General features: G+C 33.0%; 1 protein-coding gene and 1 long non-coding RNA gene across 8 annotated transcripts in view; one reads left to right on the plus strand and one right to left on the minus strand.

Annotated features, from left to right (window-relative positions):
• Positions 1–15,700, minus strand: part of CSMD1 (CUB and Sushi multiple domains 1) — a 1,090,193-nt gene that overhangs the window by 50,711 nt on the left and 1,023,782 nt on the right. For 6 of the 7 annotated variants that reach the window (XM_017814555.1, XM_017814554.1, XM_017814552.1 and 3 more), the window contains 4 exons: positions 14,455–14,649; positions 10,726–10,899; positions 2,636–2,809; positions 330–503 (listed from right to left, as the gene is read on the minus strand). In XM_017814555.1, the coding sequence (XP_017670044.1) occupies positions 330–503; positions 2,636–2,809; positions 10,726–10,899; positions 14,455–14,649 (717 nt within the window). The remainder of the gene's footprint in view (positions 1–329; positions 504–2,635; positions 2,810–10,725; positions 10,900–14,454; positions 14,650–15,700) is intronic. The other variant, XM_017814556.1, reaches the window with a different exon arrangement.
• On the plus strand, positions 7,490–7,878 carry LOC108497163. The gene is made up of 3 exons (XR_001874706.1): positions 7,490–7,514; positions 7,733–7,791; positions 7,830–7,878. It is a non-coding gene; the product is annotated as an uncharacterized LOC108497163 (long non-coding RNA).

Genomic DNA, 15,700 nt, shown 5'->3' on the forward strand with positions numbered 1-15,700 from the left:
AATGACCTTTCCCAAATCTTCGCTCGCGAAGACTGGCCATGTTATTATAACTTTTCTGATACAAAGTTCACGTTATATGTTTATAAACTAAATACTAGGTATTGCAGTCAGAACTTCGAGGTAAAATACTGAAAAGCCTAGGCTTCCTCAATACCCAGCCCTAACTAAAATTTCCAATATAGAAAGGAAAAAACTCAAATAAAGACGGCAATAAGTTCCCAAAGGTCAGGCTTATGAAGTATATCCTGGTATTTTGAAGGCAGGGTAAAGGAGGATCATACCTGAAATAAATAATTAGAGAACAAAGAATGTAAGAGATAGTTTCTTACCTCGGCAGTTGGGTAAAGGGCTACTCCACTGCCCATTGCTCCGGCACTGTGCTCGAGAAGCACCCTGAAGTAAGTATCCAGCATTGCAAGTAAAATTGACAACATCATTTAAATTGAACTCACTGCCATTAGTCATTCCATGAGCTGGATTCCCGGGATGTCCACATGTGATTGCTGTTAGAATTAAAATAGGCAGGTTAGCATCTAAGTGAAAGACACTCATCCAGAGAATCACTTGCTGGCTGAGCTCTTTTAGGGTTTGGGTTTTTTTTGTTGTTTTGGTTAGTTAGTTTGTTTGTTTCCCTTCTGGATTTGTTGTTGATATTTATACAGGAAATTTAAGAAAAAAAATTAGGATATACTTACTCAGAATTCTTAACTGCCAGAAGAAAAATCTTAATTTTTCAATAAAACTTTTAGAACCTACTTTTTATTTCATGTTGAAAGTTGTAATAAAAATAATTATATATATATACATATATGCATTTTGATACACATCTGATCTGTATGAGACCTTAAAAATGCATATCATTTGCTATATTCCTACTAATACAAATAAAAGAAAAACTTTTTTTCCCTGCATACTTAAAAATGTAATAGGGACAAAAACCAAATTTGATGCACTACTTCAGAACATTCTGGAGTTCTGAAGCATCCCTATTCTAAAGGTCTTGCATTGTTTTGCTTAAGTAGTGACTCTTTTAATCTAATTTTCTTATGACAATAAAGAAATCATTGTTGGGAGTAAGTCTTTCCCATTATGTGTATTATTTGTGTTGATTGTGTTAAAATAAAACTTATAAAATAAACTTATTATGGTCAAGCTCTAGGTTTCCATGTGACAAGATATTAAAATATTATAGAAAATATAGAAACCATAGATACTGACAATGTAAAATCAGAATGTATACATACACACACACATAAACACAGAACTTTTCAACTTTGTTCTAGTGCTAATGATGTTTCTCATACTCAAATAAATACACTGTACACAGGTTTATCTTTTTCATTTGAATTTGTTGTGCTGCTACTCAAAAGGAACTAATGGAAAATCTGCATATTTCCTGTTTACTCTAAAAAGAAGCAAGTGAAAAGATCTTTCAGAAAATACATGCCCAAACCCTAACCCTCCCCCCCCAGCTTTCTCCCTTTCTTTTAAAGGAATTTTATTCACTGCACAATAAAATGAAACCACTAAAAGTAATGATGCTAGCTGGTGACATTTCTCCTTTGATGAATACAAATCACTTGAAGATATAAATAGGATTTTAAAAGGACAACTACACTTGGCATTATTTCCTGCAGCTGTATACAGTTAAAAATTTTCATTTTACCCCTAAGAAAGAAAATACTGAATATTTTGAAATCTAATGATTTACCAGTAATATAACTGAAATGAAATAAAGATACTAAAATGTGTTGAATAGAAAAGCTGATCATCTCAGTGACTTTCTCTGTGTAGAGAAAAATACTTCTGTCTGAATTGCAGACATCTTATAAAATAGAGCATTGAAATAATTGATATAAAAGCTCCATTAAAAATAACAAAAATTGTATAAAAATGGGGATCTTTATTAAAACTGAAATAAAAATAAAATCAACTACATAATAAAGTAGTACAATAAAAACCAGCAAAATTGCACTTGGTTCCAATATAATGGCTGATGGTCCAGAAAATGTGAGAAAATCTTCCATGCAAAGGATGAAGGAAGTAAGCGTAGGAAAGACTCGTCAATTCTAGCAATTAATTACAGGATTTTCAAAACAGATGAATTAAGAGCAAAAAACCAAATCCTATTAAAGGGTATAAAAAAGTTAAAATATTTTCTAACAGATGTAGCATAATTTGATGCCATGCCTAGGCTTGCACTGGTAGGCCTACTTGAAAAAATGGGCAGTCATCATCAAAACTGCACAGATGAACAGTATCCCAGTTCCTTTGTATATATTCAAGAAACAGTGAATATATACAAAGGAATTTTTTATTTCTGGTGAAAAAAACAATAGGGGAAAGGCTCAGTAAACCCACTTAACATAAAAATTATGCCTGGAGAAAAAGAGAGAAAGCAATACATTAAGTTACACAGCTGCAGTTCAACCCACTTCAATGTCTATGTCATCCTGTTTCTGAAACAACAGAAATCAGAAAATACTGAGTGTAGTTAATCCGTCTGTGCTAGATTAGAGATGGGATCATAATGAGCACCTCATTCAAAGACCTCATTCAAATTCCAATCAACTGTTAATGTTTAATTATGTTTAAAATAGTAGCAATAATTCAGTGAAAAACTAATCATACTTACGGACACACACAGGAGTTTGTCCAGACCACTTGTGATCCTGTAGGCAAATTCTGACAGACGTACCAACAAGTCGAAAGCCAGGATTGCACTGGTAGACCACAGTGTCACGATAACTGAAACCATCTCCACTAATATGACCATTTACAATTGGGTCCGGAGAACCACAGTGACCAGCTACAATAAAAGAACAACCTACTAAAAACATATATTTTGACAATCCTTGCCAAAATTTACAAGAAAAAAAAATCAACTTTCAATAAACAATATATTTAGAGTCAAGTACTGCACCGTGCAGAACAAGTTCTCAGGTATAAAACCTACAAATGATATTTCTTGTACTTTTTTGAAGAAGAAAATCATGAATAACAGAAATGAGAACTCTATGATAAAATAATAGTGTGAGTTTGAAAGTTAAAGACCTCACACTTTTCTAAGAAAAATGACAACCTTAATAAGACACTTCACCCTTAAAAAAAGTAGAAGGTAGATATTTCAAAGTGTACTGTCCAAATTGGAAAGCAATATAAGGAAGAGTTTACTATAATTCTTTCATGAATATGAATTTATAAGCATTTTCCAGACTGATGAAGGCATGGAAAGGAAGCAACATCTACCAGCACTGTTTCCTCCTTATTTCAGCTGCTGTTAAAAAACACAGAATGCATTACTCCAGGATAATAGCAGTCTTGGCACTAAGTAATGCTTTAATTCTTTCTGGATTTTTCATTTTGTTTGAAAACAGAGTTGCTGAGCAGGAAACTATTTCTTTTCTTCTGATTAAGGAGGAGAAAAAAGTTCATTTTTTATGACAATTGCAGTAATTTCATCTGAGACTATGCTAAACCTTCATTTTGAGAGGGGAGGACTGGGACCTGAGGATCATGACTGCAGCTAGAATGGTGGGAGGTGTGCGTTATCTTTTGTTTCACACAGGCTATATCCATCAACAGTAACTTGTTTGTAACTTATCTTCTTTGAGATTTAGTCTACTTTCTAATAAAACCCCTTTAATAATGCTAGACAGTATATTACACTCACACTTAATGGCTTCTCTAAAACACAAGAAGGATAAAACATATGCCACTTGATTTGGATTTTTATATGTATAGGATTATTATAATAATCCTAATTGTAGGATTGATGATGCCTATGAGGAAACACTGTGGTACTGTTCTGCAAATTTGTGGAAGAAAGTATGAATGCAAGCTTTTCAAACCCAACTTCTTACACAGCTATTCTTCCCCTCACAACAGAGAATATGAAAACAGAAAGTAAGTAACAAGGACATTGAAAGCATATTTTTCTTCTTGAAATGTCTCATGAAAAATTCATCTTACTGTTCTCAGTCCAAATTAGTAATATGATCCTTCTTACCCTTTTCTCTCCTCCAGCCTCACCCAGCCTATCCTTGTCTATCACGTACTCTAGACCCTAAACCTTCATAGGCCCTTTCCCTGAGTTTGCTTCAGTTTCCCATCTCCCTCTTACATGGTGGAAGACACAAAAACTACACACGATTTTCCACAAGTCTGTTGAAGAGGAAATAATAATCATGACCTGCTGACTGCACTGCTATTCCTACAATCCAGTCTGTGATATTTTTACTGCAAAGCCACACCTTTAACTCTTAGTGGGCCTCTCCACTCAGTCACCTGGGCTGCCTTCTGTAAAGTTTGTCTTTACCCAGTCAGTACTCAGGAAAGGCATTATTCTAGGCAAAGTGAAGGATTATGTATTTGTCTTTGCTGAACTTTAGGAGCTTCCTGTTGGCCCATTCCTCCAGATTCTGAAGATCCTTCTGTTTAGCAGTGCTGATATCCATGTATCAACTATTCTCCCATCATATGCTGTCATCCACAAACTTGTTGAGGCTGCATCCCAGCCTGTTATCCAAATCACTGACAGAGGCTGAATAATATGGGCCTCAGTATTCATCCTCAGTATCCACTGGCTACTAGTCACACTTCAAATCAAGAAACACTACCTTCAGATATTGTTTGTTCAAATACTTTCCATCCATTTTGCAGTCCCCTCATCCAGTCTCTGTCTTCTTAATTGTCTACAAGGATACTGCGGGAGATTTTCAGAAGTTTTGCTACAATAATACAAAGTGAAAGAAATCTACTGCTGAAATCTACATACATCCAGTGAGACAGTCGTTGGAAAAGGCAGCAAGATTAAGGTTTGCTTTTGATTGTTCCATCCTGCCTGTTCCCAATTATCTCTTTATTTTACTTATGCCTGAAAATTGACTTAATTCCTAATACTTGCACTCTAATTTTTTCCAGGGATTGAGGTGAAATAGAAAGGAATGTTTGATTTTTAAAAAATTTCTAGACCTAAATAGTGAAGAACTGAAAACCAGTTGATGCGTTGAAGCCAAACACAGGGAACCACAGCGAATTTCAAGAGGAAAAATAGCTGAGATGTGCCAACAGTCACAGAGAAAAATGCAAATTATTATGCCTTTTCTCTGAAATGGAGATTTAACAAGTTGCTGGACTTACTATGTGAGCAATTTCATCTATAGATATTTCTAAGTACTGTATTTAATAATTTTTTTAGGAAATTTTGCCTCATTTAAATAAAATATTCCAACAAATCAAGAACTGAAAGAGCATTGCAATGACATAAAATGTATGTAATTTTCTCATCAACTAAAATTAGAAAAAAAATAAGAAGTCTGTGAGTGGATTTTTTAATAAAATATGGTCTCGAGAAATCTGTGAAACCTGTAAATTAAGAAAATTTTTTATATGGGTCAAGGTTAGTTCAGTAGTTTTATTGTAAAATACTTGGAAATCAAGATACAAATAATTCTATTTATTTTAATAAGAATTTGAAATATAAGCCGATATCACAATATCATACTGTGATTTACCTAGAATTATCAATTACAGGATCAGATATTTTTACAAAAGTACAGTCTGCAGCAGCATTTTTTCACATTGATAAATCTAGGGAATTATACATATTATAATTAATAATGAAGTAGATTATATTTAACTTAAGATTTTAAAGAATCTCCTTGACTTGTTTATTTGTAATTTTGCACCTGAAAGTCATAAAAAGTCAGTGAAAAAAAAATGTGTTTAGGAAAACACACTGATCCATGATTAAGTGCCACTAATCATACAGAAGGAGTTAGGCAATCCTAAAAGTTTCCAATTTGTTGTCTGTCCTACATGTGATCACTCATACACACAAAGCATGGATAAAAACACGTTTTGTGACTTTTAGATGCAATTTATTTCTGTAAGGAAAAAAAGGGAAGAGATAAAATATCAGCAGTGTGAGTAACTGAGTGAAATTGAAAGAAATTTTATCTAACAATTCATATTTATATTTGCATAACTAAGAAAAAAATACATAAATACATATAATACTAACAACCTGAAGACTTAGGGCTCATATTTAGCCTTAGGCTCATTAACTACAGTCATTGATTTTAGCTTTCTTTTGAGACAAATAATAAGGATTTGACAAATTCTTTCCCATGGTACAGAAATTAGTGTACTCATCTGCCCTGAAATCATAAATTAATTCTACACAGACCAGTGGGTAACATAAAGTGATGCATATTTTCAATTACAGCTGTCCTGAATTACATTCATGCAGGTACAGTATAGGTAAAAAGCAACTCTAACTCATTATCATTCCTTTGAAAGGAAAAGACTCATCCAGAGCTCCCTAGGTGTTTGCCTCCTGATTTTTACAGGCTTCAGGTAAGTCCTAAAGGCACCTCTGGAATAAATTTGGGACATGTTGTCCTCAAAATTTAGGAATACACCACTAGCAGCATTTGCATCTCACTTTAAAGTTTAAGAATTTATCTTTCCTGAATTCACTCTGGAGGAGCCTGTATAGTTCCACTGACCTTGTTGGGAATTTAGGAACTTAGATTGTACTCTAAATTGCATCTAAATTAGATGTCTAAAGTACATTTTGTGAATATACCTTATGTGAGAGAGTGTAAGAGAGGCAGGGAGGGGTTTAGTAGCAGAAGTATGACTTTCTGCAGTATGCATGTGATAACGCAAATTTAGACTTTCACAATCCAAGCTGTGCAGTATTTTTGGCACTATAGACCCTGTCTGATTTTGAAATAGCAAAGATTAAGTAATGATTAATGACCTGCCAGCTCTGAATGTGAACTTTTTTTGTCTAATGAGGTAAATCCATGTGTTTAACAGTTATAAGCTGCATACGAATGCATAGAGCTGCATTCAGCAATGAAATCAATCAAATAGAAACCAAAGTCCACCAAAGTTTTTAGAAAAAAGAATTGGGAAATATTGTAAGACAAGCATTGCTTTTATTGCAGTAACAGTTCCTGAAAGAGGTCCTGTGCTCATTACAAGTGGGACTAGATCTGTAGAAATAATTTTAAACACAGAATGCAGATAGTCAGGTGGGAAAAAAAAAGTTTTTAGTTATGACCAAGGGGATAAGATAATAGTAGTGGATACCAATTTCAATGTGAATTTGTAAAAAACTGAAACAGAAAAAATCCAACAGGAAATTACTCCTGCAGAGGAAAAGGATGAATTCATATAAATTAAATTCAAGCTGTATATAGAAATAGTCTTTCCTAACTATGAAAATAAAATGGAATTGTTCACTATGCACTATGTACTGAGGCTACTGTGGACAGCTAATATTCTGGGGTATTCAGTGTAAAATTTATTTCTCAATATCAGAACAGAAGAAACCTCTTTTCCAGCCTTCCATGGGCAAGAGTAATTTATAATACAAACAGAATCCATTGAGATATGTGTATGTTGGCAGCCAAATTATCCAAATTAGCCTGCCAAAAAAAACCCAGTACCTAAGTCCTAAATACTATTATTATTGATCAGATTATGAAGTGGTATTTCAGGTTATTCAAAATGAATGAATGTTAACACATATCTTTATGCTTGAAATCATTATATGCAGGTGTCAGGCAATACTCTGGCAATGAATGGTATAACACATTGCAAAAATCTACAGGGCTAATAGCTCTTTTCTTTTTTTTTTTTTTACAATAGTTTACATGTTTGCAACAGAAGAAATGGCTATGGAAAATACTCTTACAAATACAAATTGGTATTTCAGGTTATTCAAAATGAATGAATGTTAACACATATCTTTATGCTTGAAATCATTATATGCAGGTGTCAGGCAATACTCTGGCAATGANCATTATATGCAGGTGTCAGGCAATACTCTGGCAATGAATGGTATAACACATTGCAAAAATCTACAGGGCTAATAGCTCTTTTCTTTTTTTTTTTTACAATCTAGTTTACATGTTTGCAACAGAAGAAATGGCTATGGAAAATACTCTTACAAATACAAATTTTGGGCTGTTGGATCTTCACAGCTGCAGTTCCATCATATTTTAAATTTCAGTCAGCCTCAGTCCAGGGATAATCTGACACCAAGAGAAAGCTGATGTGTTTTCAGATTCAATCACCTGTATAGTTCCACTGTGGAACTGATGAACTTATGTATGTGAAAAAATAATGCCAAATTATAACATTCCCCTAACCAGCACTTCAGTGTAATTCTTATTCCTAGGTAAAAAAAGATTTATTTTACCCCTTTGCTGCTTTAAATATTAAAAAAGGTAGCAATTAGAATACTCTGTTTATGCCTTTATTTCCTAAATCAAAATGACATAATTCTTAATACAGCATATTTTAAATTAAAAAATAATGTGTGAAAATATATCAAGCCAGAGAATTATTCTTTTTCACAACATTTCCCAGAAGTAATTGCATTTTGATGGAAATTCTGTAATAATGAACTGACATTTAGAAGTTAGGTTAGCTCTATGAGACCATGGTCACAATTTTTGACCACAAGTCCCTGTTAGGGCACCATTTGAGGTGCTTGTTGTTGCACGAACCCCACTACTCACACCAAGGAGTGCGAGAGCAAGATTAAGATTTATTATAAATACAGTGCTTAAAACGTGTCACATGATCGTTCAACCAACGACATTAAAGTACTTCATTGAGCGTGCGTGAGAGCCCAGAAAATTGCAAGTCCCAAAATCCTTTGCTACATTTCTTCCTGCTACACTCCATATCTTGAGAGCTGACATATTGTAAAATTATATCCACAAAAATTGTAATACAAACATTTCTGTTGCAAAATTAAGAAGTTAATTAGTAATATATTATGAAAGGTTATAAAATCTTAATTCAAATCAGAATACATTATATCATGTTGGTTTTTTTTCTGAAAACATTCTGTCTTTATTTTCCTTTCTTCTACAGACTTGTATCTGAATCAAAAGAAAGAAAAAGGCAATCAACAGGGCAAGCAGAACACAAAGTGTGAGATTTTATCCCTGACTTGGAGAAGACTCCCACATTTCTGTATTTCTCCTTTACCCCACCAAATTTTCTGCTCTATATTGATGAAGAATAGAGTTAATATGGAACTGATAAATTCACTTTCTTTTTCATGAAGTTTAGATTATTATGCTTTTGTCTGTTAGTGCATTATTGTCTTGTAACTTGTAACCTGTTTAGGAAATATTTTCTCTAAAAGTCTTTTTAAGGCATTAAAGATCTCCAGAAATGCAGGATGTTGTCACTAGTACTCTGTTAAAACTCATGTTTATCTTACGATACCTGCTATTCTTAATAACTTTCTAATATGAAATTTATGATACTTGGAAGTTGTTTCTTTGAAGACATGGTTGAGTTGGTATTTGGTCCCATCACACCTGGTTATTGTGATGCAGATGTTCTCCTTTTAATAGATTATTCTACCAGGAGAATGTTGCTGTGTTTTAAAATGCAGCTCTGGTTTGCTATGTTTTGCTCTGGAGAACTGTAACCATTTCTTTCAGCTTTGCATCTTGGTGAGAGCAAGAACTCAAAGCTCAATAAATGCAAATACCCTTTATGATAGTTCTATGAAGTATCTTTGCTTAGATAGTTAATACAAACCAGCATAGACTTATTAGCTGTGTCTATAGGGTAATGAACACCATCAACCTGGTAGGCCAAAGGTCTATCTGAGCACAGAAACACCGTGACACTATTAATGTTGGGAAAGTTAAAAATGGAATCAGGTGCCTAAGAATTCTAACCAACCATTTGATATTAGTTCTTTAGGTATATGTAAAACTTCTTTCTCACTTTATTTTTACTTGGTTCATGGAATGACAACATCAGGGTTTCATGGATGGCATGAAGGTTTAAAGAAATGATTCTCAGAAGATTTTTTTTCCCGTGTTTTGATTTGAATTAATTTCTTGAGAAAAGACAAACTGTTATGTTTAAAATGTACTAGACAGGCATATTTTCTGCTAAAATGATGTGGTGAGGCAGCAGAGAAGAAAGGTGTTTTTTATCAGAGGTGGAACTCTGGAGAAGAAAGAGGAGATTCCTCCTTTCCTGAGAGCAACTGAGTACATTTAGCTATAAGGCAAGAAGAAAATCTGCAAAATGAGGGCAGACAAAGCAAATAACAGATTCCAGAAATAAATACACTGTCCACAATCAAGAATAAACCCACTACTGATCCTCAAAAGTTACTCAAAAAGAAAACCTTTTTCTTATGTCTATATTAGGAGTGTAAAGCAATATGAGTAGATCTAAAGAGAGAGAGAACAGGGATGAGAACTTAAGGTCCAAAATGCATAAATCCTAGGGTTTGAAAGAGTGTTGATTTTGCTTCACTTATCTCTTGTCTGCTTTCCTTGACTGAATGCTCAATATGGTGAACACTCATTTGCAGTTGGAATTTATCAGTAATGCCCCTGAACTGAAGCTTATCTTCCAATTTAGTTTCATCACATACACTGTTCCACAAAGAAAAGTGCTGTGAATGTGGATAATAATTGGAGTCACTTAAAAACCCAACTGGTTTGAAAAGCACTGCAACAATATAAAATATAATTTAATTTCTAATAAAAAGATATATGCTAGTAGAATAGCACAAAATCATATGCAGTACGCAGTATTTCCATATTTAAGATACCTTTATTTTTCATTGATTTAAAAAAGTTGTTGCTTGATAAGCATTAGTCCTTGATACTGTTTCTTTAAGACAAAACAAAACAAGGGACAAAAATTTGATTTTGTTACCTAGGCATTGCGTTTCTGTACCACTCCAGAGACCATTTGCCAAGCATTCTCTCACATGAGAACCAACTAATGTGTATCCTGTGTTACAAGTGAATATTGCAGTAGCTCCATACACTGTTAAGGTTCCAATCTTATTTCCATTTGGTGGAGATGGAAGACCACCACAGGAGATAACTAGGAAAAAACAAGCAACAGAACAAACTGAAATATGAAAATGTTTTTCATAATTTTTTTAGACTGGAAGACAAAAAGATTAAAAAGTAAATATAATAGGAAAAATATAAGAATATAAGAATAAATTAAAAAATAAGAATAAATTCTATTATAGCACAGAAAGGACTTAAAATTATGCTTGATTTGAAAATACGTGTTCTAAATCTGAAAATTCAGTGGAATACTTTCATATCTTGACAGCAGCTTAAACTCAATTCTTCAGTATTTTCAATTGGTATTTCCAATGCTGAAACAAGGGAATCACATGAATTCCCAGGAAAGTTGTGGTTATATTCATGTGTGCATACTCATGGCTATTTCTCAAATATATTTTCCCCGACCATTTTAAGTCTTGTGTCTATTTAAAAATATTATATATCTTTTTAACATGTAGAACTCTGAATTGCTATGAACTGTCTTTTTTCTTATTTCCCACTACTATTCATAAGCATATAACATATGTGTCAGTCTACTTGCTAAAATGATGTATCTTCTGATTTTGTTTAAGGCTAGACTTGACCCACTATCATACAAACCTTCTGTGGCATCAGCTGCAACACAGAGCTATCACACATCACACGAAAAATTACCTTTTAGGAATGTATCAAACTCTAATCTAATTAAAACCATTCTGTCATTTCTTCTGTTTCTAGAAAAATATATCAATAATATTTTAATTCAAGATACAGACCAATGACTTCAAAAGCTTGAGCTCTGTTCTATTCTATGTTAGCGTGAATCATGGGTTTACTTTCAAAAGCATATTAATCACAACTAAACTTCCTATCTGAAACATAAAGGGCCCGTTATTCTATATTTTAAAAGGTTCACTATAGGAAACAACATGGAATTGGGTAGAAGTTGGATAAAATCAAGTACAAGCCACTGTGCAGTTAATTCAGTCATAATCAGAATATATGTGATCACAGTTTCTTGTGCATAGAAGGTGTCCAGAGATGAGTAAGACTATTTTTGACTACGATAGAGGCACAATAATGTAATCTGTGGATTAGCCTAACTTTATAATTTCTAATGCTAATGCTGAATATTAATTGCACTTCTACATCTGTTTAAAAAAATTAACTCTATTCCTAAAATGCAATGGAATTGACTGTTCTAAACATATTACAAATGCTTTATTCATTTTAATTACAGAGATTCCAGTTTAAAATAGTTAAATACATAAATAATGAGCTACCTCATGACATGTTAGGCATCTGTTCAGCATATTTGTAAAACAATAAACTTACTAATTAGGTCTCAATCTAGAATGCCCTCTAATTTGAAGCTTTGCAATGCCTTGAGAGATACTACTGACAAGTCGATATTGATAAATATGATCTAAATGCCTTATCATCAGTGTTTCAATTAGCTTTTCTACTGCTTCAGGAATATAAACAGCTAGAATCTATATTTATATAATCTATCCTTAGCATGTGAATGACATAGAGAAAGTAAACAGTAGACTCCTCAAAATACTTTAGTGCGTTTCTGGTTCTTAATGATTATATCCAGTGGAAATATTACTGAACGTTTCTAGGGGGATGATGTTTGCCATAATTTAATCCTAAGAAGTCCTCTAGCAGAGGGCAAAATAATGTAACTTTCTTATAAATGAACTAATGTATCTTCAGTCAGAAACTCCTTGTGTTTCTCTATCTAATACTTTGCTTTTCGTTAACTGCATCCCATGTGGGTCATCCCATTTTCGATTTATATAAAATTCCTGTAAGCTAAGCAAGAACTAGCTTTTCAAAGACTTCTCAGCAGCTGAACAGTAGCTGCATATTAGGTAGTAAATACAAAATTAGATTTTTTAGTATGTGTGCACACAAGAAAAAAGGGAAGAGTTCCAGTTAACTGAATAAAAAACTCAGTTTTAAATTTAAAAATGAAATTGATATAACTATTACTGTTTTTTAAGACACATAGAAGAGTTATTTCATTTTTCCAAATGAATATTTTTAAAGGGAAGTTTTCCCTGTACAAAATTCATAGAATAAAACAGAACTAACATAATTCCATAATCCATCATCATTTAGATAAGATCAAAATTACTGCCTTTTTGTGTATATTGTATTGATTGCTCTTACAGGTCCCTCTTTCAGCCTTATTCTAAAAACATCTTAAATGTGGGTTTTTTTCTAGAAAATAAGTATTGGTTTATAATATTTTTAGTTTAATATTTAGTTAATTTAGTATAATATTTTTAGTTTAATCCTTCTTTGTTCTCTGTTCTTCTTTTCCCATACTGCCATCACTCTTTAATACTGTAAATTCCATGTCTTAGGTTTGCAGTCACATACTTCCCGGTACTGGTGAGAGATTGTGTCAATTTATAGTTGAATAACCCTTGGAAGTGATTCAGCACTCTCTGAGATGACTTTGTTCTGTCCACTCTCCAGTTCCTGCTGAAGAAGGTTGAGAGTGTCTCCCAAGATATTTTTAGTATCTACAGGATAACTTACTGCAATTTTTCTCATATGGCATTAGGAGCTTATTCTCTTCTGGTTGCCCCAGTACATCATACTATTTATCTGGAATAAGAAAACCTGTCAGCTGTTTATGTTTATTCTATTATAACTATCATAGAATCACATAAAATACTTTTGGTACCATTTATCATGTCTGTAGACTTAACAGAGTTTGACAGAGCAGAATTATTCTGTTTGCTTTTCTTAAAAAATACCAGAAGGTATTATTTAGTTAGTTGTTCACCTGATACTGAGAACTCTTTCCTACTTTGTTGTCAATATTTCACTGAAATCACATACTACTCTGAAAAAAATTATTGTCTAAATTTTATTTTAAGTTCTGCTTAGTATGCTAAGTCTATCAATTGGTTATTTTCCTTCAGATGCTGGGGTATTCTGTGCTGTCCTGGCACCGAAAGGGCCTATAAGTACTATTATAACATAGGAAAATTTTCTGCTTTAAAGGCTGCAGTATCAGTTGATGAGCCAAACACCCTCTCAAAACAATGAAACAAAGTTTTGGAGAGATTTATTAAGAATTTGACACTGTAACCCTCAACAACTGTATGATCTGACTGAGAATTTTAAGTTTCTCTAAAACTTTAAACATCCAAAGTCAGGGCTGAAGTTATTTACGGTTTTTTGTATGAACACATTATAAAAGCTCATATGCATGTTTCTCCATGCATAGTTTTAATGCTTCACCCAAGAGGTCAAAGCAATATCATCATCTAATCTAACTCTAATCTGGAATCTTCTAAAGTAATAACATTAACTCCTTGTATTTTCTAAATATTTATATACCATCCAGTTGAATAAATACAGATTGATCTCTTGATGCTACTTCATTGACTCTTGTATGAAACATATTGTACTTAACACTTAAAGAGTTGGAATAAATTAATTTCCAGTTAATGAAAATTTCACATTTGCTTACTTACAGGAATGTGATAGCAAAATAGTTTATTAAAAATTTTATTTATAAAATAAAATCTGTGTATTAAAAAGCATAGGATATTCTGTAAACAAGTATATTCCTTACCCTTACAACTTGGCCTTTCATTGCCTACACTCCAGGTTCCATTACTCCTGCACTGTATGAGTCTTCGACCCAATAAAAAGTATCCAGGACTGCAGCTGAGCATGACTTGAGATCCATACTCATTCAGTGACCCAGAAATCAGTCTCCAGACAACATGTTCTGAGAGCAGAGTCTGTATGCTGGGGCAAGTTACAGCTGTGAAGAAAGGACATGTACATATTAGCATTCTGCCCCTAAATTTCTTCTCGGGTATATTTCCTGACTTACTGGCAGATGTTTCACAATATAAGACTTAAAATACCATAATCATTTTGGAAATAAAAGTTCCAAGGAAAATAATTAGCATCATACACTGTGTACAACAAATTGAACAGGAGTTTCTAGTGTATTTTCATTTAGTGAGCTGCAGTGGAACAATGATATACAGGCAAGTTCTCTAATGTAATTTATTTAAAAATTTCGAAGATAAAACAGATCACAGACTACAGTGGATGTAAAAGGGAAAACAAATATTACTATGCAACTTTTGCAAAGCTCGAAGAACTTCTTAAAATAGGTTGGGATAAAAGCTGTTAGCATAAATTGAAACGTTAATTACTATATAAGAGCATACTGTGAGTATACAGGAGAATTACTTCATTCAAGTTTAGAAGACTTAAAAAAGTTAGATAATATTTAGAGAAACTTTTAGAGTGATTACATTCTGTTGCTTTTAGTATTTCAGACTTTGTAAGAGAATGCAGTTACTGCCAGCAGGCAAAAACTGTAGTTTATGTTCTTCATAAGGCTTAATATAGCTACCAACCATACACAGCATTTTAAAATATTTTTCAGTTTCAATTTGATGCTCTGTAATTCAAAATAAAGTACAGAGAATGTTTAAAATATTTACAATATTGACATGCATTCTATCTTAATGTGACACTACCTCTGTAAAGATTAGACTACTTTTATGAAAATATTCATGACTATTTTATTTTGTTATTCAGAATTTCCCCGCTATAGAAGAAGTCTGGGTGAATTAGTAACTTTATGTCACTAAGTGACATTCACAAAGTGAATGCTTTAGAAAAATCTATTACCCCAGAAACACTTGAGAAAAGCTATACTTTCCAAGGAAAATCAACCAAAAAACCTAAACCAAACCAAAACACAAAAACTCATCAAAAAAATCATGTAGCAGAAATTTAGTTTTCTTATATGTTGCTTAGTGTAAGACAAAAGCATTAGGAGCAAGTGTGTAAAA

Source organism: Lepidothrix coronata, unplaced genomic scaffold (assembly GCF_001604755.1).
Source record: "Lepidothrix coronata isolate B3197 unplaced genomic scaffold, Lepidothrix_coronata-1.0 Scaffold45, whole genome shotgun sequence".
In the NCBI taxonomy this organism is placed as follows: Eukaryota; Metazoa; Chordata; class Aves; order Passeriformes; family Pipridae; genus Lepidothrix; species Lepidothrix coronata.